Here is a 25878-nt window from a genome sequence, read left to right as displayed (position 1 = left end):
GATGATGTGATAAGCTACATCTTCTCTTGTAGCTTTTCATCTGGTGACATTTCTATTTGTTGTCATCACCTATATTGCCCCTAGTTCTGCCACTTTCCAAGAGGAAAGAGTAGAATCCTTTTTTTAAGTGGTTTTAGCCATATTTTTGGCTTCACCCTTCCAACCAGTCACTAGACATTCAATCCTTATGGCCTCCTTGCGCCCCTAGGCATTGGACACTCTGCCAGCTTTTGCCATTTGGTTATAGCTGCTCTTCACTTGCTGAAATGGATGTGATGAATGGAAATCCAGGAGCAGAATTAACTGTAGTCTTAGTATTCCACTAAATCATATCATTTGGCTTCTAAAATAATTCAGTCACCAGGTATGTGCTGACTATTGTGTATGTTCCATGTGCAAAACTGAAAGTGCTATAGAACCTTTAGGACAACTAGTTTTCATTTATTTTTTTTAAAAAACTGAGATACTGGGAAAGTATTTAAACCCAGATCTTTCACCTCACATGCACTACTGTTTCAGACCCTCACCCCCTCCCTCTACCCCACAGTGCCCTTCACGGTGATATGTAAGGGCTGTAAAATAATGAACCAATGTTGGGGATTATTTTTCATTTCATTTCATTTATTCATTTATTTATTTATTTTGAGACAGAGTTTTGCACTGTCCCCTGGGTTGAAGTACAGTGTTGTGATCTCAGCTCGCTGCAACCTCCGCCTCCTAAATTCAAGTGATTCTCTTGCCTCAGCCTCCCAAGTAGCTGGGATTCCAGGCGTCTGCCACCACGCCCAGCGAATTTTTTCTATTTTTGTAGAGACAGCTTCACTATGTCGGCCTGGCTGGTCTCAAACTCCTGACCTTGTGCTCCACCCACCTAGGCCTCCCAAAGTGCTGGGATTACAGGCATGAGCCACTGCACCCCGCCCTGGGTATTATTTTTAACCTTCTCTTGATGTTCCTGCCTCTGTGTAACCTTTCTCTTGTCCGTCTCCTTTTCCTTAAGCCCACAAATAATCTATTTCAAACTCTTGTCATGTCTATGTAGTCATAAGAAGCTGAAGTGAAGCTTTGATGTGTAACTTATTTTGTAGCTTTCCACAATGCCAGTATCTAGCATACAATAGGGCCTCTACAAATAGTTGCTGAATGGATGAATAAGTGAATAGTTTATTGGCAGGTGCCAAGGAGTAAGGAATTCTCATCTGAAGCTGGCAAGGTCTGTGTGTTTGTTTGCCTGGTCTAGTGCAATAGATTCTTTAATGATCTTCCTACTCTGAGCTTTCTCTCCAATCAGTCTGTCCTCTCCTGGACTAACAGGACCACTTTAACGTACAAATCCAATCATGTTCTGCACCTTCTTAAAAATTTGCGCTTGTTCTTAATTGCCTGTCAAAATCCTTTTTCAAAATAAGGTTTTAACCTCCTTTGGTGGTCTCATTTGCTCTCAGCACAGTCCTTGCTTTCACATTTCTTTGTGTTTGTACATTTTGCCTTGCCTGAGAAGTCCCCCTCCCCTTCGTTCATCCTGCAAATCCTGGCTCTTCTGTATTTCTGAACTCTTTTGAAGTCTTTTGCTGTTTACTATGTTCTACATCATTTGGCACACGTTTCTCTTACATTTATAGCACTTTATTGGAGTGATTTATTTGTACGACTGCCTTCCCCATTAGACTGTCAGTTTCTCTAGGGCAGGACTATGTCTTGGTTCATTTCTGTTTCTCCACCTGTAAGTACAAAGCCTGAACCACAGGAGGCAATCAATATACTTGTCTTGAATGAATTAATTCACAAGAGAGATAGGACATAAATATGTGAAAACTCAATCAAATTAGGAAAGAATAGAAGGTCAATCGAATATCATATTGCTCAAATGCAGTGTAATTTTAAAGTTTAAGTTAAAACAGACCTTCTTGTCAAGAAACATTATTTAGTCTAATGCAGTGTGAAGACACTTAGTCTGCTGAGCTGACCTCAGCAGAATTGCAAAGTCTCAGTGTTCCTCTGTTGTCACCCTGTCCCTCTGTCATTCAGTCTGGCTCCCCTTTCCTGAGGCTCCCTTCTCATAAAAACTTACCCACTGTGTTCACCAGTCTCTCAGGGGTCTTAACTCTGCTGGGTGACAGGTATTAATGGGTCAGAGAGATGAAAATATGTTAATGCATTAGCTGGCAAGTATGATTTTCCTCCCAAGCAAAATAACATTTTACACATATTTAAGGATTGACATTCACTTTTGGAAAGGCAGTTTTGTTTAAAAATTGTCTTTGTGTCCCAGAATCACCTCACAGAGGCAACTGCCTACCCTTCCTCTGTGTATTTATATATCCTGCACACTTCTAGAAGGTGACTGAGTTTTCTTTGTGAGTGCATACACAGTCCCCTCGAGAAAATCAGCATCTTCTTCTCCATTCTCTAAAGCTTTGTTCTGTTGTTGTTGTTGTTGTTGTTGTTTTGAGACAGAGTCGCGCTCTATCTCAAGATCTTGGCTCACTGCAACCTCTGCCTCCTGGGTTCAAGCGATTCTCCTGCCTCAGCCTCCCAAGTAGCTAAGACCAGAGGTGTGTGCCACCATGCTCAGCTAATTTTTTGTATTTTTAGTAGAGATGGGGTTTCACATGTTAGCCAGGATGGTCTTGATCTCCTGACCTGTGATCCATCTGTCTCAGCCTCCCAAAGTGCTGGGATTACAGGCGTGAGCCACCATGCCCATCCTCTCTAAAGTTTTAGAAATCACTTTCCCTCACTTCATAAACAAAAATTGCACTCTACCTACTCAAGATATGTTATAATGACTGTTGAAATTTTTATTTTGCAGGATCTTGAGATTCTCAAGATGCTTTTCAAAGAATTAAAATTTCTTTTTTTTTTTTTTTTTTTTTTTCAGTTGGGTCATATGTCTTTTTCTTTTTTTTTTTTTTTTAAAGAAAAAAAAAACAGCTCTTTGATTCATTGATTTTCTCTATTGCTTGCTGTTTTCTTTTTTTTTTCTTTTTTTTTTTTGAAAGAGAGAGAGAGAATAGGAAGGAGAAAAACGGAAGAGAAAGAGAGAGAGAGAGAATGGGGAGGAGGGAGAAGGAAAAAAAAGAGGGAGAGAGAATAGGAGTATTGCTTTCTTGCCCAGGCTAGAATGCAATTTAGTAATGGGTATTGAAAACCTCTTTTATACTGATAATTATACTTAATGATGTAGTCAGGAAGGAATAAGGGAAGAAGATAACAAACAAACAGCCAACCAATATTTAATTTAAACCTATGAAATGCTATGCGATTACTGAGGAGTGATTTACTTCCAATTATATCGTCACCTTTGGAATAGGTGTGAGGTGGTAATGTATGTTTTGTGTATTTGAAGTGGAGAGTACTATAAATATTTATTAAGTTTACTTGTTCCGGGTCTGAGTTCAAGTTCTGAATATCCTTGTTAATTTTCTATCTCGTTAATCTATAGAATCGTTAGCTCTTCTTGTTGCATTGATCCTTTTGCCATTATGTAATGTCATTCCTCGCCTCTTTTGATCTTTGTTGCTTTAAAGTCTACTTTATCAGAGGTGAGAATTGCATCTCCTGCTTTTTGTTTATTAGTTTATTTTTACTCTCTGTTCAATTGGTAAATCTTCCTCCTTCTCTCTGAGTCTTTGTGTATTGTTTCATGTAAGATGGGCCCGGATGCAGCATACCGATGGGTTTTGGCTTTTTATCCAATTAAAATATATATATAAGTTTAATACCAGCATTTGATGCTAGCTGGCTGTTTTGCCCATTAGTTGATGTGAATTTTTTATTGTGTTAAAGTTCTTTGCTTTTTGATATATTTTTGGAAAGGCTGATATTGGTTGTTCCTTTATATGTATAGTGCTTCTTTCAGAAGCTCTTGTAAAGCAGGCCTGGTGGTGGTGAACTCTCTAAGTACTTGTTTGTTCGCAAAAGATTTAATTTTTCCTTCGCACATAAAGCTTAGTTTGGCTGGATAGGAAATTCTGGGTTGAAAGTTCTTTTCTTTAAGGATGTTAAATATTGGTCCCCACTCTTTTCTGGCTTGTAGGGTTTCTGCTGAGAGATGTGCTGTAAGTCTGATAGGTTTCCCTTTATGGGTAACCTGAACTTTCTCTCTAGCTGCCCTTAGTATTTTCTCCTTCATTTCAACCCTAATAAATCTGGCAATTATGTGCCTTGGGGTTGGTCTTCTTGAAGAATATCTTTGTGGTGTTCTCTGTATTACCTGGAGTTGAATATTACCCTGCCTTGCCAGGTTGGGAAAATTTTCCTGAATGATATCCTGAAGAGTATTTTCCAACTTGGATTCATTCTCTTCATCACATTCAGGTACACCTATCAAACGTAAATTAGGTCTTTTCACATAGTCCCATATTTCCTGGAGACTTTGCTCATTCCTTTTCATCCTTTTTTCTGCATTCTTGTCTTCTCGTTTCATTTCACTGAGCTGGTCCTCGACTTCTGATATCCTTCCTTCTGCTTGATCAATTCGACTGTTTAAACTTGTGCATGCTTCGCGAAGTTCTCGTGTTGTGTTTTTCAGCTCCATCAATTCACTTATATTCTTCTCTAAATTGTCCATTCTCATTAACATTTCGTCAAACCTTTTTTCAAGGTTCTTAGTTTCTTTGCATTGGGTTAGAATAAGTTCTTTTAATTCACAGAAGTTTCTTATCACCCACGTTTGGAAACCTGCTTCTGTTATTGGAACACCCGTGTAATCTATTAAGCCTTGTTCCGTTACTGATGAGGAATTGCAATCCCCTGTAGAGGGAGAGGCATTCTGATTTTGAGTATTCTCTACCTTTTTACGCTGGTTTCTTCCCTTCATTATATATTTGTCCGTCTGTCGTCTTTATAATTACCGACTTTCTAACTGGGTCTCTGGCGTCCAACTTGTTGATTCCCTGCGCCGAAATCTGAGCAATCCACTGAGCCGGCCAAAACAGCGGTGTTAAGATTGATGGTGCTTTTCTGCCTGGGAATATCCGGACTCTGCACCAAGAACTGGCGTGCTAAGGCACCAGCAAAACCGCCACGCCGGCCACAAGAGTTGCCCTGGCGACCCGTGGAGCTCCTCCACTGGGAATCTCGTGGTCCGTGAGCAACTAATATTCGTCTGAAAGTGTGGCGTCCTCTCGTTCTTTGCGCTTTCACTGGGAGGTACGTGCCCGAGCTGCTAATCATCAGCCATCTTGGATCTCTCTCATTAAAAATTAAAATTTCTTTTAGTGGTAAAAAATACGCTTTTTAGTTACATAAATAATACAATTGAATATACTCCTCTGACCTTATTACTTTGTTTTAATATGTACTGAGCACTTAGCATTTGCCAAGCACTGTATTAGACACTGTACTTTTAGTCCTCATTTATTTGTTCATTTACTTTACACATTTAATCCTAACATGTCCTAGGAGAGAGGTGTTATGTTCTGATGTTACAGGTGAGGAACCTGAGACGTGGAGAGGTCATGGAACGTGCCAAGGTTACACAGTTAGTAGCAGCTGAGCCCAGATTCAAAGATAGGTAGACGACTATGTATTCCTTTCTCTTTCCTGCGCGGCCTGCCACAACCAATAAGATAGTTGTTTATTCTCAGTTTTCAGATGGATGTCTATAAAGTCTGAAAAATGAAGATAAAGTTGAAACATCTTTAATCAACTCTGATATGCTTGATAACCACCAGACATTAGCAAACTTTATGTACCATATGTGCTGAAAAAGCCAGGTGCCACAAGAAGGATTAGAGGTGAAATTTTCTTTCCATTTTGATTTCCACTTTATATTAGTGACACCTCCCAAGTGGTTCAGAGAACGCCTATTAGTGTTCGTGGACATCTTGTGCTATTTGCAGCCATCCTTAGAGAGGTCTGGGTGGCTGAACTCCACACCTGCCAGGTGTCCCTCTGCCTCTGTTGAACATCCCTGCCTGAACAACTCTAGAATCCTCAATAAGCAGAGAAGCCTCCGTTTTTGTGGACTCATGAGCATCTTTTGATTTCTCCATTGTCAAATCTCTGATGCCAGTAATCACCTGGAGGATGAGACCAGATTCTCACTGAACTTTCACATTTTCCCTCTTCCTTTTGGACATAGATATATTAGTGAAATGAAGACAAGAAGGAAGAGTTATAAACCTTTCCATAGAGCACATGTGTGCCCTGTACAAAGTGGATTAAAATACTCTTTGGGGTTTAAAGTTACATCTCAAATGGCAATCTTTGAGTCCAGGTACGATGGCTCACGCCTGTAATCCCAGCACTTTGGCAGACCCAGGAAGGCAGATAACTTGGGGTCAGGAGTTCAAGACCAGCCTGGCCAACATGGCAAAACCCTGTGTCTACTAAAAATACAAAAATTAGCCGGGTATGACAGTGGGCGCCTGTAATCCCAGCTACTCGGGAGGCTGAAGCATGAAAATCACTTGAACTTGGAAAGCAGAGGTTTCAGTGAGCCGAGATCACACCACTGTACTGTAGCCTACTTGACAGAGTGAGACTCTATCTCCAAAAAAATTTTTTAAATGGCAGTCTTTGTACTCTTGTCCTGTAATTAACAGCATTTATGTCACTTAATATTTAAATAAATTTTTTATCATTGTTCCAGAAACTAAAATTAGACTTGTTTGCTTGACCCCATAAACAGAAAGCATTTAAACCAATTAATATGTATATATTCCCAATGAAGCAGGAAATCAAGCATTCTTTGAGTCTGGGAGCAAATAAATAGTAAACCATGTCGGAAAATTATTCTCCCAGGGCTATGTCCTATTGCTAGTTTTCATAGTAAAGAAAATTTTACTTCAAAGTTCGACTTACACAAATGGATTTGGAAAAGGAGGGCCATTCCTGTCCTGCATATAGCAGCTGTGCTTACTGGTTTTATAAACTGTAATCTCAAATTGCGCTTCTATTTTAATTTCGGCATGCCTGAAGCACAAGATTCTTTTCAAATGTTCAGCCATGACTATTTAAAATTGAAAAGAGAAGTTCAACCATTAAGTATTCTCATCTTCTCTAAGATTTTCTTTCTGATGCAATGATGTGAAATACTTTTTCATGTCGACCATAATTTCTACTTACACTGTCTTGCTTATGCAAACTTTTAAATAGGCTATAGATGCAAAAGCATGTAAAAATCTGTACAAATTTTGTCTGCCTTTGCATTATTGTTAAGTCGGCAAGGATTCTAATGGAGTACGGAGGATGAGACAACAAGAATCCAATCAATAGATGCAAAAGGCAAATGAACTTGCATAAATTAGCACGTTAATAGGAAAAGATAAATGCATGTTCTCTTTCATCTTTCAAGCAATACACATTATTGAAAGAGGTCTAACAGATACCACCCTGATTTATTTTTAGCTTTTTTCAGGGGTTCGGAAATGAGAAAATGCAAGTAAATTAAGCATTGAGGAAACTGTTCTGAGCCACTGGCATCAGATCAATGCATCAAATATAGTATGTAGCACTCAGCATGTTGTGTCCACATGATATTATCATCCATGTTCTCATAGAAACGTGAATACTCACCAGCGATCTCCAGAGGAAGAAGGATTGTTCCATTACAGAGTTCGTCTTAAAGGAGCTAGTCTCTGATCTTGACATTCAGGCATTTCCAGTGTACTTTACATTTACACTATATCTTTAAAAAATTTATTTTATTTTTATTTTATTTTACTTTAAGTTCTGGGATACATGTGCTGAATGTGCAGGTTTGTTACATAGGTATACACATGCCACGGTGGTTTGCTGCACCTATCAACCCGACATCTAGGTTTTAAGCCCCGCATCCATTAGGTATTTGTCCTAATGCTCTCCTTCACCTCGTCTCCCCATTCCGCAACAGGCCCCAGTGTGTGATGTTCCCTCCCAGTGTCCATGTGTTCTCATTGTTCAGCTCTCACTTATGAATGAGAACATGTGGCATTTACACCATATCTACTGAAGAAATGGCAAAAATAATTTTTCAGATGTTAAATGTTTAAACACCTAGAACAAGGGCAGTCACAGATCAGCTGCCACTATAGCACTGTACAGTAGTTTCATTAACCATCTTCAGTTCAACTCAAGAAATGCTTGGGGAATGATACTCTGTTCCCCGTTACTCTAATTATGCTCTGTTTTTGAAGGGGTATAGTGGATCTGGCATGCATGTCAGAGGATACAGTACCAGGCATGCAAGTGCCTAGTACTGCAGCTTGTAGCCATCATATAAATAGCAACACCCAAGAAATTTCTCTTTGTCCTGTTCCTTCCATCTCTTTGTTTACTGCTTCTATCTACGGAAAAGGAGCTGGGTATATAAGGGACTGCCAAGTCATCTTCATTGCCTTTGCTAAAAGTCAGAAACCTCAGCTATAGATTAGCCATCTTGTTTGGCAGCCTCCTGCCCAGCATAGCATCCTAATCATTTGTGTTGCTGGTTGATTTAATATAGGCCAATAAGCAATGCCCCTAGTGGTTTCATAACGGTACTTCTCCAAAGAGTTCACCTACACACAGGGAGAAATCTGTACCCCAGGGAAAATTTGGATATCTTCTTTCATATGAAGAGAATATTCTGGTTTAAGCTAGCCACTTTTTAAGACCTATATATAATTAACAGTTTTGTTTTTTTTTTAAGTACCTGGGGAACTTTTGCTCTTCGGGACGTCTTCTAGAAATTCTGTCTTAGGGGATATACCATCTGTATTGTTGGAAGAGAAAGAAAAATTAATTTGTCAGTGTTGTTTTGATCCTAATCCAGAAAACCAAAAAGAGTAAAAAAAAAAAGTCTTCTGCGTGTTAGCATTTCTTCATTTTCTTTGCTTATTTTAAAAATGGGGCTTTCCTTAGCTCTCTTCCATTATGGTTAACTGTAATCAGTACTTTATGGTTATATTATATAGCTTTGTTTCATTAGGGCAATGAAAATGGTATTGAACAATAGCAATATAATGCAGGGAAACAGTTTGTAATTCAGTCGGAAATTGCTAATGCAATAGACAGTCGATAAAACAATCAGCTCAACTTTACTAGGAAAACATAGCTAAATTTTCTATACTTTTCTCTCAAATCTTCTTATAGGGCAGGGTTGAGGGGATTGCTCTGAACTACACTAAAAAGCTGGATGCCCTTGAAAAGATAATTTCTTTATGCACTGAATTTTGAATGACATTCATAGGTCCTAGGAAAGAGCTACTATTTTAGACTGAAATTCTCCCATGGAGATTTTCAAAAAAGAAACTAGATAGTTAAGATTTCTAAAAGGAAACAGAGGGATAAGTTGATGGCTCAAACTTTATTTTACTAATGTATCTCTCTATAGTCTTGATTCAGAAGTAGGGTTCTTATGAGATTACTAAAACCAAGTATCAATGAAAAAAAAAAACAGGCCATCTCTTTGCAAGCTGATGCATGCTATGTATATTTATATGATTACTGTAGGTTAATACTAGTGAACATCAGTAGTGTCTAGAACACAAAGCCAGGTTATTGGTCTAGAATATGAAGGCAAATAACCTGGTGTTTTCAAGAAGTGGTGAGTTAGGATTTTGTTGCTCTTTTGATGGTTGTAGCTGTTGTTGAGTCAAAACCTATTATCAAAAGTTTTATGTGGGATTCAAAGAATATCAGGAGTGATATGTCTAATTTTGAGTTGTCCTATAAGTTTTTTTCATCATTAGAATCAACACAATTTTCTCATATGTGACATGAATTTTTAAATGCCCTAATTGTCAAAGAATTGCAATATTTCATGTTACCATGTACTTGCAAACATCTCTGACATCTTTAGAGAGATTAATTATATCCAGAAGCCACAACCCTTATTTAGAAAATAAAGCAAATTTAATGCTCCACCAGAAAGTGCTATGCATATGGAAGTATATTTCTTCAGCTTTTAGCCAGAAATTCATATTTAAACTAAAACAAAAAAACAAAAAGCACCTCCCACAGCTCCTAATTTTCATTTCATTTCCTCTAGTGAGTTAGAATAATTTGTAACTTCTTAGGATTCAGAACCCTAAATTGAAGTATATGCAAACTTCAGATCATGTCCTAGTCATATGGTGGGAAATGCAATTCCAGCCCAGCTTCACCACCTACACAAGGAAGGAAAAGGTGTTTCTGCAGATAGGACGCTATCCTCCCTTGCTCCAGCCCTGAATGTTAGTGCATGCTTCAGGGCAGGCTTACCACCACCAAGAGTGGGTATACAAAATATTAGCCTAGTAGATCGTGCTTCTAGTCTGCTCACCTGGCCATCAAATATCATGTTATTTTCCCTAGTCATGTTTGTAGAACCATAGGAACCAGCACTTTTAGTGACCATGACTTACAGTTTTTAATTAATGACTGGATTTGAAAACATTCTTGAGTGGATTTTGGCTATTGTAAATCTTTCTCAAATACAGAGTGTCCTGAGCCAGAAATCTGAGATATACCAAGATGAAATCCTTGTTTGCCCTATACCTCCCAGAGACAGAGTTGAAAGAAATACTTCGTATTTGTAGAATTGAAAAAAAAAAAAATCCAAGTCTTTTTTTAGCATGCAAAATGGGGTATGATTTTGATAAATATTTGGCATGCACAAGGTAGATACCCACATGTTGAATTAAAACATCAGCAAGTAAAATTACCTTATTCTGTAAATAAATCAATTCATGTGCTGTATTAGAGTAACATTTACCCTCACATTGCACACAGATTCTGTACTTAGTCCCAGGCTCATGTAATATCTCCCATAGGTTTTGTAAACCCTGTGTTGTTTTTTAACCCAGCTCATCAACACTGAGTTTGTGACCAAAAATAGCTCACATTGTCTCTGTCTGCTTTGAACAGTGTGAACAGCAATAACATGTTAATGTGTACATCGTGAAACTTTGGGATCTGGGATTGCACTACTGAGTACTGAGGAAAGTGAGTTGTGACCCTGTCTTCTCAAAGCTCACAGTGCTGAGTTGTCATGGGCATGGAGTGCCCATTATCATCTGTTTATTTCATCCTCTTGTGTCTTGGCATTACCCTTCCCTCTGAAACCGCACAGTCCACACAAGTGGCTCATTTTGAGCTTCTAGCAATAGCAAAAATTCTGAAAGTTCAATAGGAAGATCATGTGCACTTGCGTTGAACTGTAGTTCTTTTCCAAGGTAGATATTTTGAAAGTAGAGTTTATTAAGATGAAAGGTGGAAAAAGAAAAGCAACTATATTCTCCGTCATTAAGATAGACAAGCATTTAAGTAGGTAGAAATATTGTAGTACTTGAGAATCCTCTAAAGTGCTTAGATTTATTTCTGAGAAATAAATGGTGAATTGTTTATTTCTTTCTCCCCCTTATGTTTCCTTGGGATAGAGCAATTAGTTTCTTATTTTTTATGATTGCATTATTCTTGCATATATCTTTCTGTGGTCCAGGCTATAAAAGTAAATAGAGGATCCAGCTGTATGAATGGATATCCTTTTAATGAGTGTGGGGAGGAAATAATAATACTAAGTAGTGCAAAACCATTTTTATGTGATGAACTGAAGTACCTTTGTTCCCCAGCTCCCCAGTCTAAACCACAGGCCACCAATAAATGTGTGCATGAAATGACAGTTTCATGTATTCTGGTGTTAACAAAGTATTTCATGGTTTCTTTTGCCCCCAGAATGCACTTAATACAATTGTTGAAGGGTGGTCGCATATTCTGTTTTAATTTCCAGGGTCAAGGAAGGGTAAAATGGAATATGTGACTTTTCTGTAACACCCTTCATTCTATCTCTGGGCGAAAGCCTTGCTGAAACAGTGAGATAACACAGTTGCCAGGTGATAATACAGTCGTTTTCGTAGTGCCATGAGTTAATTTGAGAGGTGAAACTATCCTTACTTAGGAAAATAGCATGCCTTCTCGCCTCAGAGCAGCCATTTGCTCAGAGCAGCAAGTGGATATTGAGTCTCTCCCATGTGCAGGGTATCATGAGAAGTGATGGTAGTGGCATAACTCTACCGTCTTCCTTCTCCCTTGCTCCGTTCCTTTCTGGCCATTTTTATTTAGCTGTTTTTTTATTGAAGTATATATCCATCTGAAGTCACTGGGAGCAATGTAATTCAAAACCATCCCATTCCCCACTGTATCCCTAATTTAATGTTAAACTGCTTATATTAGTCTGTTCAGACTTCTGTATCACTACCATAGACCTGGTGGCTTAAACAATAGAGATTTATTTTCTCACAGTTCTGGAGGCTGAAAGTCCCAGACTAAGGTCCAGCAGAAGTTGGTTTCTGGTCAGGGCTCTCTTGGGGACAGCCACCTTCTCACTGAGTCCTCACATGGCAGAAAGAGAGCGATCTCTCTGCTGTCTATTCATGTAAGGACACTAATTCTGTTGGATTAGGGCCCCACCCTTGTGACCTCATTTAACCTTAATTACCTCCAAAAGACCCTGTCTGCAGTCACGTTGGGGTTTGGGGCTTAAACATGAATTGGGGTTGGGGAGATAAACATTCAGTCTGTAACACTGCTCAAATAATAAGAGAAAAATAATCCTAAAATAGAAAGCTACACGATGACATGCATGTTGTAGCAGTTACTAAACTTTTAACCTGATGCTCTATGCGTCCTCCACCTCACAGTGCCTCATGCTAACGTATTCTGATAATGGTTGCAGAAAGGACCACAAAAGTCCCAGGATAAAGACAAATGAGGAATATAAAATGCCTGGTTTGCCTTCCCGCCTTCCAACAGTGGCCTGGAGCAGTTAGTATAGGGGTTGAAGGAGAGATTTCTAACCCCCAGATATGCCAGGGACTCTGGCCTTGTGAAGCCCAAGGACAATGCATTGGTTCTAGTCTTTCTCTACGAAGATTTGAGTTTATTTGATAGCTTTGAGGTGACTCTGGAGGGTTCCTGAGAACGTTGGTTTCCTCTCCTGACCCCGGCTTGAGGAACAGAGACTGGATGTCAGGTAGGTGGAGAACAGTCTGTATTGCCCATGACTCCTGCTAACTGGAGCAAACCCCTGGGCGTATCTCAGCCTGCTTGAGGCATGATCTGAGCAGGAGGGAGCCCCAAAACCAAAAGAGCCTCTGGATTTCCAACTCATGGTTGCTGGGACACAACTGAGAGCAGAACAGCAGTTGGCAGGGGCTGAAAAGGAGTCTTGGATATTTCTGCCAATGTGATAGGCGGTTGCAGGATTTTGTGAAGCAGCCTGATGAACCCTCTCAAATAGAGGCACCTAATGCTGCTCAGCTGTGTAATTGGGATGGAAATGGGCCAATGAGAGGCAGAAGTTTGTGCTTAACCTTTTGTGAGTCTTGTTTCAGGAGGCTGTGGGGGGTGGGGGGGCAGAAGCATTACAAATAATAAGCTTCTCCGCCTGATTTGTAATGAATTAGTAATAAATGTCCTAGCGCTGTACGAAAGTCTGACAATTACAGAGCAGCTTTGGCTAAGTGCACGGGACCACATCTTATTTTGATCAGCTGTAGCATAGCAAAGACGTGTAATTATCATAATCTAACAATTAGCCTGGCATCACTTTCCAGTGTTTAATTACCCCGATAAATGGTAATTGAATAGAGGACTTAATGACAAGAGAGAAACTTTCATTCTGCCTTAGGTGTTTAAGTCGTCTACTCAGCTAGGCATAATTTTCTAGCGTTGCTTGAACAACAGTCCTGATTATCATTTTCCTTTTTGCAGCCTGCCATTATTTTGTTTCCTGATCTTGACCTTTGTTTATAATATTTAGCTTCTCTCAAAATTTTATACTGGGACCCAGAACACAGGAAGAGACTAGAGACTATTAGACACTTTACACAGTTTTTCTGTTTTTAAGTATCACTTCTGATATCCTTCAGCTACAATTCCTCTTCATCGGACATCTATGTAGTTACTAGTATGTGCAAACATGGTGCTAAGTGTTGGGAATACAGAGACAAGTAAACACCATCACTATCTTCAAGGAGCTCTATACGTTTAAAAATGTCTCAAAAAAAATAGTATAGTAATAATTACAGCAATTTGCATTCAGCACAGTCCCAGTTTTCTTCCAAATCTATACATTGAGCTTGGATGAATTCAGTACTTTTTATGACTCTGACCACCACCTCATTTCTAATGACTGCAGAGCTCTTTTCTTTATATTAGCTTCATTCCCAGTCCCAGATTTGTATCCAATGGCTCACAAGGTCCTAACTGGCCAAATAGAAGTAATTACGTTGCACATGCCAATTTCCATAGAAACAGCAACAATTTCCACTTTATTGTCTACAGTTTTGTATGAAAACATTATTATTATTATCATGCCCTAGCATTATCAAATATATGCTTCCCCTTGTCTGATGAAAATCAAATATAAAAGAAAGCCATAAAACACATGTATTCTCTTTCTTTCAATTTCTTGTTTTTCGTTTGTTTAATAATAAATTAACAGATTAATTCTCAGATATTCAATTTTTTAAAAGTCTTAGCTAAATTTCAGATTTCGAGTGTAATGATTCCAGTAAGTTATCGTCAACCCATAATACAAATATTTAGTTCACTGTTTGCACACCAAGTACTTAAGAACTATTAAATCACTGTTTTCCAAAAATTTCTCATTGAGTTAGTCAATAGAAAGGAGATTTACTATTACCCTTTGGTTATTATTGTTTTTGAAACTGTGAATAGCCTGAAATTCTGCTGAGTAACTCTCTCCCCTTTAGTATATAGAAGATGCAAAAGGGCTACGTGGAAGTAAGCAGTTTGACAGGTGGCTTATTTGTTTGAATGACTCCCACATCTCCTGAACAGAGTCAGTTTGTTTAATCCTGTTCTCCTAGGACAGTAGCTAGATAGCCTATCTGATGGTTTCCTGTGTCTCCTTTTGCTGGGTCTGTATGTATGTGGCAGGTGCTCTGCTCCGTGTGCTTGAAGGGGTGGGGTGTGAAACTCAACGTGGCTTAAGACCTGAAGTACAGCTCTGTTAGGAAGCTCCTGGCCAGCAGAAGTGGAGGAAGAGCCCATTTTGCATTGTGGGAGTGACCTCTGTTAGGACTATACTGATTGCCAGCCATTAATTTTTTTTTATTTCCTTTTGAAAACCATTTGAAGTGATCTGTGATGTGTTGGGTCTTTAGAACTTTGCCTGGTTAATTCTTTGGCTGACTTGGCCTGTTAATGTTGACACATTCTTACTCCATGCCTGAGGCCTCTTTGGGGGCTTAAAAGCAATTAGACTGTCACCCAAAGCTTCCAGCCCCTTCCTGAAGGAAAGTCTTACTTAGGCTCTGCCAATTTAATGCTTTGTTTTCTTTGAAGCTCCTCTGTCAAGTTAATAAAACAAACTCCAAATGAGTTAAAACACTGGAGGAGTGAACATTTTGTTGGCCCGGTATATGAACAGCTGCCACTCCTGGGAGATACCAGTTTTTAAAAGCTATTCAGACTGACATGACTTGTAGTCGAAAAGAACAGGCAAAAGCTATGTGAGTTTTATCCATCTATTTGATATGGGTAATTAGTATTAATTGTGGGATTTTTAAATGTTTTGCTTTTAAAATACACATACATACATACAAGGAAAAAGTGGCAGGATAGTATAATAAGCTGCTGCTGAATTCTAAATCTTTGGCCAAGAAAATGATGTCTTATTATCATCACGAACAGTTACTGAACTCAAGGTAAAACTCTCATGCTGCAGAATTTATAATTACCAGAACATGCATGTGCAAGAACTCTGTTGGAACTTTCATTAATGGATGAACACAGCACCAACTCTGGGTTCCAAACATTCTGTCAGTATATGTTGTAGCACACTGCATTTCTGCTGCAAAATAAGTAGGAAACATCTTTGAAATTTATCCTTGAGTATTTTTTAACTTGTAAATCTTCACTTCTCTGGGGGTTTTGTTGTTTTTGGCATATTTTAAAGCCCAGAAGAGCTGGATTGGCCTGAAATCATGTGTTTTGGTCATCATGTAATATCTCATTCAGCCTTAACACCTGGTGTGGTAACAGTGAAACTATCCATGACTCCTATTCTCTCAGAGCTGCAAATAGAGGTTGATTACCAATACATCTGAAAGGTAGACATATTTCAATCCATGAGAGAGAAGAGAAATTTAAAATTAGTAAAACAAATATTTGTTCAGCCCTCAGTGATGCTAGTATTATTTATCTACTCTAACTTTGATTTGCTGTTTGTATTCCATGCTTTAACCTCTGCAGAAAAAAAAAAAAAAAAAAAAAAAAAAAAAAGAGCATCTTCAGATTTAGAATAGGAAAGCCATAAGGCTTGCATTCTGTGCTGAAAAGAATAACAGAAGGAGGCAAGAAGCAGCATGTTATGCAACAGAGACTGCCGTCCTGCCCATCTCCTCACAAAAACATATTTATAAACCAAACCCATGTCTGTTGCAGGACCCATTAGACTCTTTTGGGACAGATGAAAAATTCTCCTAGTTAAAAACAGACATCTTATTCTGAAATTAGCCTTTAAATCAGTAATAGTAGAATTTGAAGACAGTGCTCCCAAGATATATTCACTCTAGAATTAGTTTAAAATTTTGGAGGAACCCTAAGCTGATAAATTTGCTTAATCTTTGACCATAAATCATATCCTTCTTTTACATTTCAATTTCAGAATGTAATACATTAGGTTGCCTTGTAATTAAAGAAGTGACATTGGATTTCTGTTCAAGTAGGAATATTAAAACAATCACCTCTTTGACACATTAAAATACATTTAAAATGTAATAATCAACTATCCAGTTCATGAGAAATAACATTTTCATTATTGAATTCTTTAAAACATTCCGTGAAAAGGGATAAAAGTGCCTCACAGCTTCCTAACCTCTAATAACACTGTCTCCTTTCAGTAATGCTGTTTCTATATTTATGGAGTGAAGAAACTTCACTCAGGAGCTGCTTGATAAAATACCTCAGTACATATTTCCCTGGAAGCAGGCTGTCTGCTGTGCCAGCAACATATGCTAAAGGCCAATTTAGAACATTTTAAATATGCACCATACCCTTCCTTTTCCAGCTACTAAAATGAAATGCATTTTGGCTTTAGCAAATGAAGATGGAATGAAAGGAGGAACACTGCAGGGCGAAGTGGCTAAAGATGAACTCAGAGAAGGAGGATTATGGTGCTGCTCCTCTGCAGCCTGAAGCCCAGGGCACTGCCCATGTGTCCTTTCACTGTGGCCTCCCTAGCTGTCAATATCCACAACACAAGAGTGTGGGGTCGAGTAGGAAGTCAGGTCAGCATCGTGAAAATCATAAGGAAGAAAAGTGAGGTGATACCTACTTGCCTTAGCAAAGAGGAACCAAGTGACAGGGTCAGAGTACATTGAGAACTTACACTTGAGACTAGTAAAGGACCTAGACTATTGAAATAGTAGATGGACCTTTTTCAGCGACCCAAGTTCGAAAATGAAGTACTTAGGAGGACAAAGCTCTTATGGTTTAGGCTACCTAAACCATCAAACAGTGCTTTGCTTCCTTACTCCGTAGAAAGTTGAGGGCACACTGGTGAGATCTAAATGAAAGGGTAGTTGTCAAGTGTTACCTCACTTGTCTTTATTTCATCTGAATTCTGATACTGAAGTCATGATTCACTTCTTGCAGACAGGTTCAGTACAGGGAGCAATTTTTTTTTTCTTTGTTTAGGCATGGCCTTGCTCTGTTGCCCAGGCTGGAGTGCAGTGGCAGAATCTCGGTTCACTATAACCTCTGCCTCCAAGGCTCAAGCAATCTTCCTGCCTCAGCCTCCCAAGTACCTGGGACTTTAGACACACACCACCATGACTGGCTAATTTTTTAAAAAAACGTTTTATAGAGATGGAGTCTCACTATATTGCCCAGGCTGGTCTCAAACTCCTGGGCTCAAGTGATCCTCCCACCTCAGCTTCCCAAAGTCCTGGGATTACAGGCATCAGCCACCATGCCCAGCAAGGGAGAGATATTAATAGTGGCTTTAAATTGAAAATTAAAATTTATTCAGCATACAATGGAATTTTATCAGGTAAACACAGAAACACAATTTCCAGAAGCACACTTTCTAACTCTAATCTCAGCTTCAGTTGTTACTTTTGTTGTCAGTAGCCCTGGAAATGTGCTTTTTATCCAGTGATCCAGGTGGCCTCTGGGGTTCATCAAGAACTACCATAAAGTACATAATTCGTTTTTGGTATTTGAGATGATTGCAAAGGACTAGTTGCTATGCTACATTTTATTCTCCTAATTAACTAAAATGACCCTTTCATAATATATATGACATTGATTCTGAACCAGTCCACTGCCAAATTTTGATAAATGTGTAAAATGTATTCTTGCCATAATAGAGTGCATATAATATGAAGTTTATCCTTGAACAGTGTGGGAGGTTAAGTTCACTGGCCCCTCATGTAGTTGAAAATCCAGTTATAACTTTTGATTCCTGAAAACCTTAGTTACTAATAGCCTACTATTGCTTGGAAGCCTTGCCATTAACATAAACAGTCAATTAACACATATTTTGTATTTTAAACGTATTATATACTATATTCTTATAATCAAGTAAGCTAGAGAAAAGAAAATGTTGTTAATAAAATCATAAGGAAGAGAAAATATATTTACTCTTTTTAAGTGGAAGTGGATCATCTTAAAGGTCTTCATCCTTGTCTTCACATTGAGTGGACTGAGGATGAGGAGGGATTGGTCTTGCTATCTCAGGGGTGGCACAGGTAGAAGCAAGTCCACGTGTAAGTGGATCCATGCAGTTCAAACCCGTTGCTCAAGGGTCGACTGTTTATATTGCACAGAACATTGACCAAAGTGGCCATGCTGCCCGGGTGGGGAGCAGGGACCATCTTCTCATGCATATGAGACGTTTCCTGACTCTTGAAACTTGCACTGTGAAAACAGGCAGGGCAGTAATTGTTTTACTCAAACACAATCACTTTTCTAAGTATGGTAACTGAGCATGCTTTTACATTGGGAAGCACTGTGATAATTTAGTAGAGATTGCATTGTAATTATTGCTGACTTGTTGGTATAGAGCCAGATATTCTTATAGTTAAAATTATGTGGTGATCTCAGAGAGAGGTATAGAACTGTTGATACAATGAATGGAATTAAGGATAAGGCATAAAGAGAAGACATTTACAGGAAAATTTTCAAGAAATTTACAAATGTGTTAAAGCAGTGGCTGTGTTACCCATGGCATTTGTAAATATTGGCATGCAGAATCAGTCTTCCTAGATGTCAGTTTCCTTTTTTAATATGAGCTAGAGCTCATGAAAGCTGTTTCCTGATGGAAAAAAGATCCCTTTATGTGAATGGCTGCTGAGGCTAACAACACGTTATTCTGTGAAAGGATGAGTCAGGAGCTAACCCTGCAATCTGAGACTTAATTCTAAATGTTGACGCACCCCTTAGCTTCCAGTTTAGGAGTCTGGGGCAAACCTCGTAGAGAAGACGGTAGGGCTGGGACACCTTGCTGCAATGCCCTGCTAGATCAGTGTAAATATAAAAGGTAACCCAAACTCTTAAGAGGGTCATTACTACAGCTGGTGAATCTTTGGAACCATTGTGGGTAGCAGGACAAGAGTATGCTTCAGAACCATGTGAGACTTGAGTTCAGATCCTAATTCTGCTATCCATTTGCTATACAAAGTTGGACACTGCCCTCTCTTAATGTCATTTCCTTGTTGGTAAAGTGAAACTGATTTAAACTGCCCAATAAGGTTATTTGGAGCATTTCATATGATAACACATGTAAAGCACATAGCAGATCCTGGATGCAGCAAATGTTTGTTGCATCAGTGAATGAAGGGGAGAACTGAAACCTCATCAGGAATGAAAATGAGTCCCTCTGGAGGAATACAGAGCTGACCTAAGGACTTGGCTCTAACAATTTAATCTCTCACAAATTGGAAAAGTGAAGAGCTTTGGTTCCGAGGTTAGACTAGGTTTGAATTCTGCCTCCCCCTTTTCTCTACTAGTTGTGTAATATTAAGCATATTGCTGGACTTCTTCATCTCAATTTCCACATCTTTAAATGAGTGTACTAATAATAGTGACTATTCTGTGGCATTGTAAATAGAGATTAAGTTGAAATAATGAATGTAACATAATAAGCACTCTAATATTAGTCATACTTATGTTCTCCTTCACAGTATGGCCAGAAAAGAATGATTCTGTTCCACTTTATACCCAGAGAACATGATTTGATATATTAAGGCAAAACCACAATTACTTTTGCACCAACCTAATAGCATTAGCATAGCTAATCCTAAACTTTTCTTTGGATTATACTTGAGTATGTTATTATAGATGCCTTTTATGAGTTCCAAGTTGTTATTGTTTTTATATTTATATTGTCTACTCTTTGAAATTTACATTAGTAAACTATACAAATTAAAGATCTGAAACAAAAGTATAAATTGATTCTGTAGTGAATCAGTCATCATCTTTTCTTCATCGTATGGCTAGAAGGGTAGAAATACTAATTGCGGCCGGCCGCAGTGGCTCACACCTGTAATCCCAGAACTTTGGGAGACCGAGGCAGGTGAATCACAAGTCTAGGAGATTGAGTCCATCCTGGCCAACATGGTGAAATCCCATCTCTACTAAAAAAATACAAAAATTAGCTGGGTGTGGTGGCATGTGCCTGTAATCCCAACTGCTTGGGAGACTGAGGCACGAGAATTGCTTGAACCCAGGAGGCGGAGATTGCAGTGAGCCAAGATTGTGCCACTGCACTCCAGCCTGGTAACAGCAAGACTCTGTCTAGAAAAAAAAGAAAAGAAAAGAAAAGAAAAGAAACAGTAACTGCTGGGGCAATCACATGTTTAAAATTGGTACCATGGTAATCCACTTAACGCTTCATGCAAAATAAAATGTCATCAGAAGGGATAGCTGGTCAACACAAAGCAGAATGGGTCTTCAAGCCCACAGTTTGCCTTAGTAAAAATTTAGCAACATTAACCGGGATAAAAGTTAGGAAAGAAGAGCAAATTTTTAGGCATCCGGAAACTGACAGTTTTTTTTTTTCGATGGTGGAATAAAAGAATTGTAGAATAAAGGAGTAACAGAATGGGTTCAGACAATGGCAGTTCTAATTTTTACTTTCACTTTGAGCAGTGCAAAATGCTAGTAGAAGCTAAAATGAATGACACTTAGGGAAAGAAAAAACTTCCCCTTGAATCTCTTTAAAATCTATAATAATAATATAATAATATAAAGTGCATCTGGGCATTGCCTTCTCCTGCAGTTCTTGTCTGGCTCTCATCCAAAACTGTCAGGCTACTCTGAGTGCTGATGCTTCATATCCCAGCACCCTTTTATCTGAACCTTGCAGTGTCTTTTCTTTGTACTTTGGCAGTGATGTTACCTTGATGTTCAAAAATCTTTTAAAAGCAACACAGGCTTTCCTTGCATCTTGACAAATCGTTGTCTGCTAGTAATAAAGAAAAAGTAAACCCATGATCATTGTAAATATAAATACTTCCAAGTGTTTCTGTTTTATTAAAAAATGGTTATGTATTTTGGGATCCTCTAGCTGAAAGGTGAATATTCTGATAAGTTTTCCTTATTTCTCTTGTGTAAATCAGCATGCTGCTTTTCAAGAGCAAGGATCGAGTGGAGTTTCTATGGATCATTTAACATTTAAGGACAGAATTTAACATTTCTATATGATTTTCCTATTGGATTTTTAAAAAGGGAAACACAGATATTATTTTTATCTCTGTTGTATGTTCTTACTGCTATTATTTTAAAGTTAATATTTGATTTACTCATTTTAATATGCTTTTGTAGCAGTGGTTTACATCCACACAGTACTTTACATACATTTCCTATCTAAGGCTTGAAGCAGCCACCGGCGGCCGGCAAGGCAGGCTCTCATAATTATTCCAACTTACATAGGAGGAAACTGAGGCTCAGAATGATTTATGACCCTCCCACTCAACCAACAGCAGATCCAGTCCTTAAATCTAGGTCTACTCAGTCAAAACGAATGGTGTCTTCACTTTTTCACAGTGTCTCTCAGAAGAGAATCTCAGCTTAACAACGAATATTTAGCATCCAGAGTGAAGATGGTATATTTCTTTCTTTTCTCTTTTTTGAGACCGAGTCTTGCTCTGACAGCCAGGCTGGAGTGCAGTGGCGTGATCTTGGCTCACTGCAACCTCCGCCTTCCAGGTTCATGCGATTCTCGTGCCTCAGCCTTCCAAGTAGCTGGGATTACAGGCATGTGCCACCATGCCTGGGTAATATTTTTTGTATTTTTAGTAGAAATGGGGTTTAGCTATGTTGGCCAGGCTGGTCTCAAACTCCTGGCCTCAAGTGATCCACCTGCCTCGACCTCCCAAAGTGCTGGGATTACAGGCATGAGCCACCATGCCCAGCTAGACGGTACTGTATTTCTACTGTGGTGGACATTGGTCACATGCTGTCAGAGGTTGTTATTTTGTTTATGTTCAGGTGCTGCATTTTGAGGGGAATATACTGGGAAATTGGAGAACATGAGGAAGGTCAAGAATCTAGAATGATGAGGAGCCTTGGAATTATACTAGAAAGAACCAAAGAAATCAGGATTTTCAAATGTCGCAGAAAGGAAGATGCAGAGAGACATAGCTGACATCTCCAAATGTTTTATGGACTCCCTTGCTGAAGAGGAATTTGATTTGTTCTTTATAATTCCAGGCAGCAGAAGCAGGATCACTGGGTAGAAATTATACAGAAGTGAATTTATGCTGAATGTAAGAAGAAGCTTTCTAACGTTTAGAGATGTCCAAAAATGGAATAGACTGTCTCACTGCCACTGGGAAGCATTCACGCTCAGACTGTACAGCTCAGAGATTATATGACTTTATGAGCGTTGAATTTCAGCAATAACACAATTTTATGATGAAACTTCTAAGGGCTCAGAGAAGAATTTCCTCACCAGCTGAAAACAAAAGAGTTTTGTACACTTTTCCACCATGATTTTAGACTGAGAAAGTTGTATCTGTAACAGTTCCTGTTTCACACATCGTTGTGTCTTGGGAAATACTGTTCAACTGATGGGGAAAGACACATAAGTTAAAACAGATAAGCAAAACTTTTGGAAGATGAGAATTGAAGCAGACAGTGAGGTGTTTATGGTGGGGTGTGTGTGTATTCACGTGTGTACATTTTTAACTAGGCTGAATTTGCCATGGTTTTGGCTATTTTCATTTGGCTTGTTACTTTTATTGCTCACCAGCCCAGCTCTAGAACACGACCTGTAGAATTAAAAGAAATGAGGGGAAAAGTCCTTTGATTTAGATGGGTTGTTTTCTCAATATGGAAAAGATGCTGCATCAAAAGAGAGAGGCACTAAAATAAGTTTCTGACGTAGCAGATCTAAGAAAAACACTGAGCTAGGATCCGAAGTCTCCATACTAGGTTTGGCTCAATTACTCCCTGCTTCATCTTTATGCCTTTTTATCTTTCTCTAAAATGCAAGTGTTTTAGGAATTTTCTTTCCAACTGTAAAATGTTATGATTCTAATTCTCCCAATTTTATGGCTCTAATTCTCATTTGCATAGAAAGTGGAAAATGGCCTCATTTATAACAAAAAAAAAAATTCAGTCATTTATTTGTTCTTTAATTTCCTCATTCATTTATTCAAAAACATTTATTAAGTGAAACACTATTATAAAAATATAAAAAATTTGTTTTAATATATGATTTTTAAGAATGAAAGGACAAATGGAAAACAGCACATTAGTACCTCCACAGAGTTCCTCAGTTTGAAAGAGTGATGTTTATTATAATACTTAAAATTAAAGCAAAGCACTTAGTTTTTAGGATATTTTGATACAAATATAAAGGAATCCCTCTGTAAAATGGTTTTTTGTGGCTTAATTTGGGAACTGCAACATTTCAAAGCATGCCCCAAATCATAATGGCATTCAGTAAGTACTTACTATACTAGATCCTTTAGCCCTAGAATTATTAAATGGCTTAACCACTGATTCCAAGCAGAAAGCCCTTTCTCTATGAATTATCCTATTTTTTTCCCTTTTTCTAACAGATTCCAGAGGGGTGACTACCACATTGATGTCTGTATCAATGACTACCTGGATGTTTTCTGCCCTCACTATGAGGACTCCGTCCCAGAAGATAAGACTGAGCGCTATGTCCTCTACATGGTGAACTTTGATGGCTACAGTGCCTGCGACCACACTTCCAAAGGGTTCAAGAGATGGGAATGTAACCGGCCTCACTCTCCAAATGGACCACTGAAGTTCTCTGAAAAATTCCAGCTCTTCACTCCCTTTTCTCTAGGATTTGAATTCAGGCCAGGCAGAGAATATTTCTACATCTGTGAGTATATAGAGATTTATCGTGTTGTAGGGCAGCTGCAAGAGCCCAGACTAATTTTTTGCCCATGTTTCAGAGAATTGCAGGGAGCTGGACTCTGCACTACAGATGTCTCCTTGTAAATGCATACATCAGGATCCCTAGATACATTAGCTGGGAATTGAGAGCACAAATTAGATTAAAGACAGAGCGCCTCTCCCCCTATGAAATTACGTGTCAGCCTGTTCAGTGAACCACTGCTGACTTGTATTTCTTTTAAATGAAAATTGCCAGGACTTCTCCAAAGCTCAGGAAAAGAAAAAAAGACTCCTGAAAAAAAATTAAAGGAAATAATTAAATTTACATAGCTTGGAGTCATTGGATTTCTTATTCAGGTGTCAGCAATATCCTTTCAATCATCCACCTTTGCAGTGGAGGAAGCCAAAACTCCTGGAAATGTCAGCATGCTGAGATAAATACTCTCTTTGCACCGAGGAGAAAAGATAATTAGTAAGAGCGCTTTGTCTTTAAACAGAAAAGACTTGTGAAAAAGTTTCTAGAAGGGGTTCCAAGGGAACTGGTATAAGTGCATATCTCACCTGTAAGCATTGAGTGACTGCCCTGGGAGAGCTCTAAAACTTTTTCAGTGGACTTCAGTATTAATTAGAATGCCTGGCCTTGTTTTTTCTCCATTTTGTACCCATCATTTCTTCAGACATCCTACTATCATATGTTGTAGGTAAATGCTTCTCAAACTTCAGTGTGCATAGTGTTATCTGGGGATCTTGTTGTAATGCACTCTGACTGAGGAGGTCTAAGGCAGAGCCTGAAATTCTGGATGTATGAAGCTTCCAGATGCTGCTGCCGCGGTTGCTGCTGCTGATCTGTGGACCACGTTTTGAGTAGCAAGGTTATGGGTAATAGCTACTTTAAGCAGCTTGTTGTGTATTTGGACTTTAGTATTTATATTTAAACTATCTGGCATTTCCCATATATTTTCACTGTCAACTGAAGAGGTTAAAAGTTTAACTTGTTAAAAAATACATTTATTGGACAGCTTAATCTGGGCTGAGAAATGTTGGGGGATGCAAGATGAAAAGCTATTCCCTGTTCTTAGAGAGTGACATTTTACTGGGGAGCAGACTTGTAAATAGGCAATTAAAGTGTAAATCGACAATGATGAAGGTAAATGCAGGGAGTAGTGAGAACATGGAGAAAAGTTGTGCCTCACCTGTTTGGAAGAATCAGGAACCGCAACCCCACACGGTAGGCAGAGATCCAAGTTATACCACCCAGTATGCTTAGCATCGACTTTCACCCCAGCTTGCCAGACAAACAAGAACATTCCTTTTTCTGACTCATTTCTTCAGTCCAAATGTCCCTACCCACTCATAACTCACACGGTTTGAGTCTACAGGGATTTCTAGCTCCTCTCTTTCTCCAGAAAACAGAATTTTATAAGTCAGATTTCACCATCACAATGGTTACTCTCACTTATATTGGAATTGAATTTAAAAAGGAAATTGAATAGTACCAGTTTTATTATTTCAGTACATATTTCAGTCATTAGTCATGAGAAAACATGCGAAAGCCTTGATACTATCTCACATTTGATCCGTAAA

General features: G+C 38.7%; 1 protein-coding gene across 3 annotated transcripts in view; it reads left to right on the top strand.

The window, feature by feature from the left end:
* Positions 1-25878, top strand: part of EFNA5 (ephrin A5) — a 293328-nt gene that overhangs the window by 216506 nt on the left and 50944 nt on the right. For all 3 annotated transcript variants that reach the window (XM_012459725.3, XM_012459715.3, XM_064376205.1), the window contains exon 2: positions 23988-24280. In XM_012459725.3, the coding sequence (XP_012315148.1) occupies positions 23988-24280 (293 nt within the window). The remainder of the gene's footprint in view (positions 1-23987; positions 24281-25878) is intronic.

Source organism: Aotus nancymaae, unplaced genomic scaffold (assembly GCF_030222135.1).
Source record: "Aotus nancymaae isolate 86718 unplaced genomic scaffold, 86718_ANA_hifiasm-v0.15.2.pri h1tg000014l, whole genome shotgun sequence".
NCBI lineage: Eukaryota > Metazoa > Chordata > Mammalia > Primates > Aotidae > Aotus > Aotus nancymaae.
Note: the sequence above shows the minus strand (reverse complement) of the source record. Positions and strands in the feature narration are given on the sequence as shown.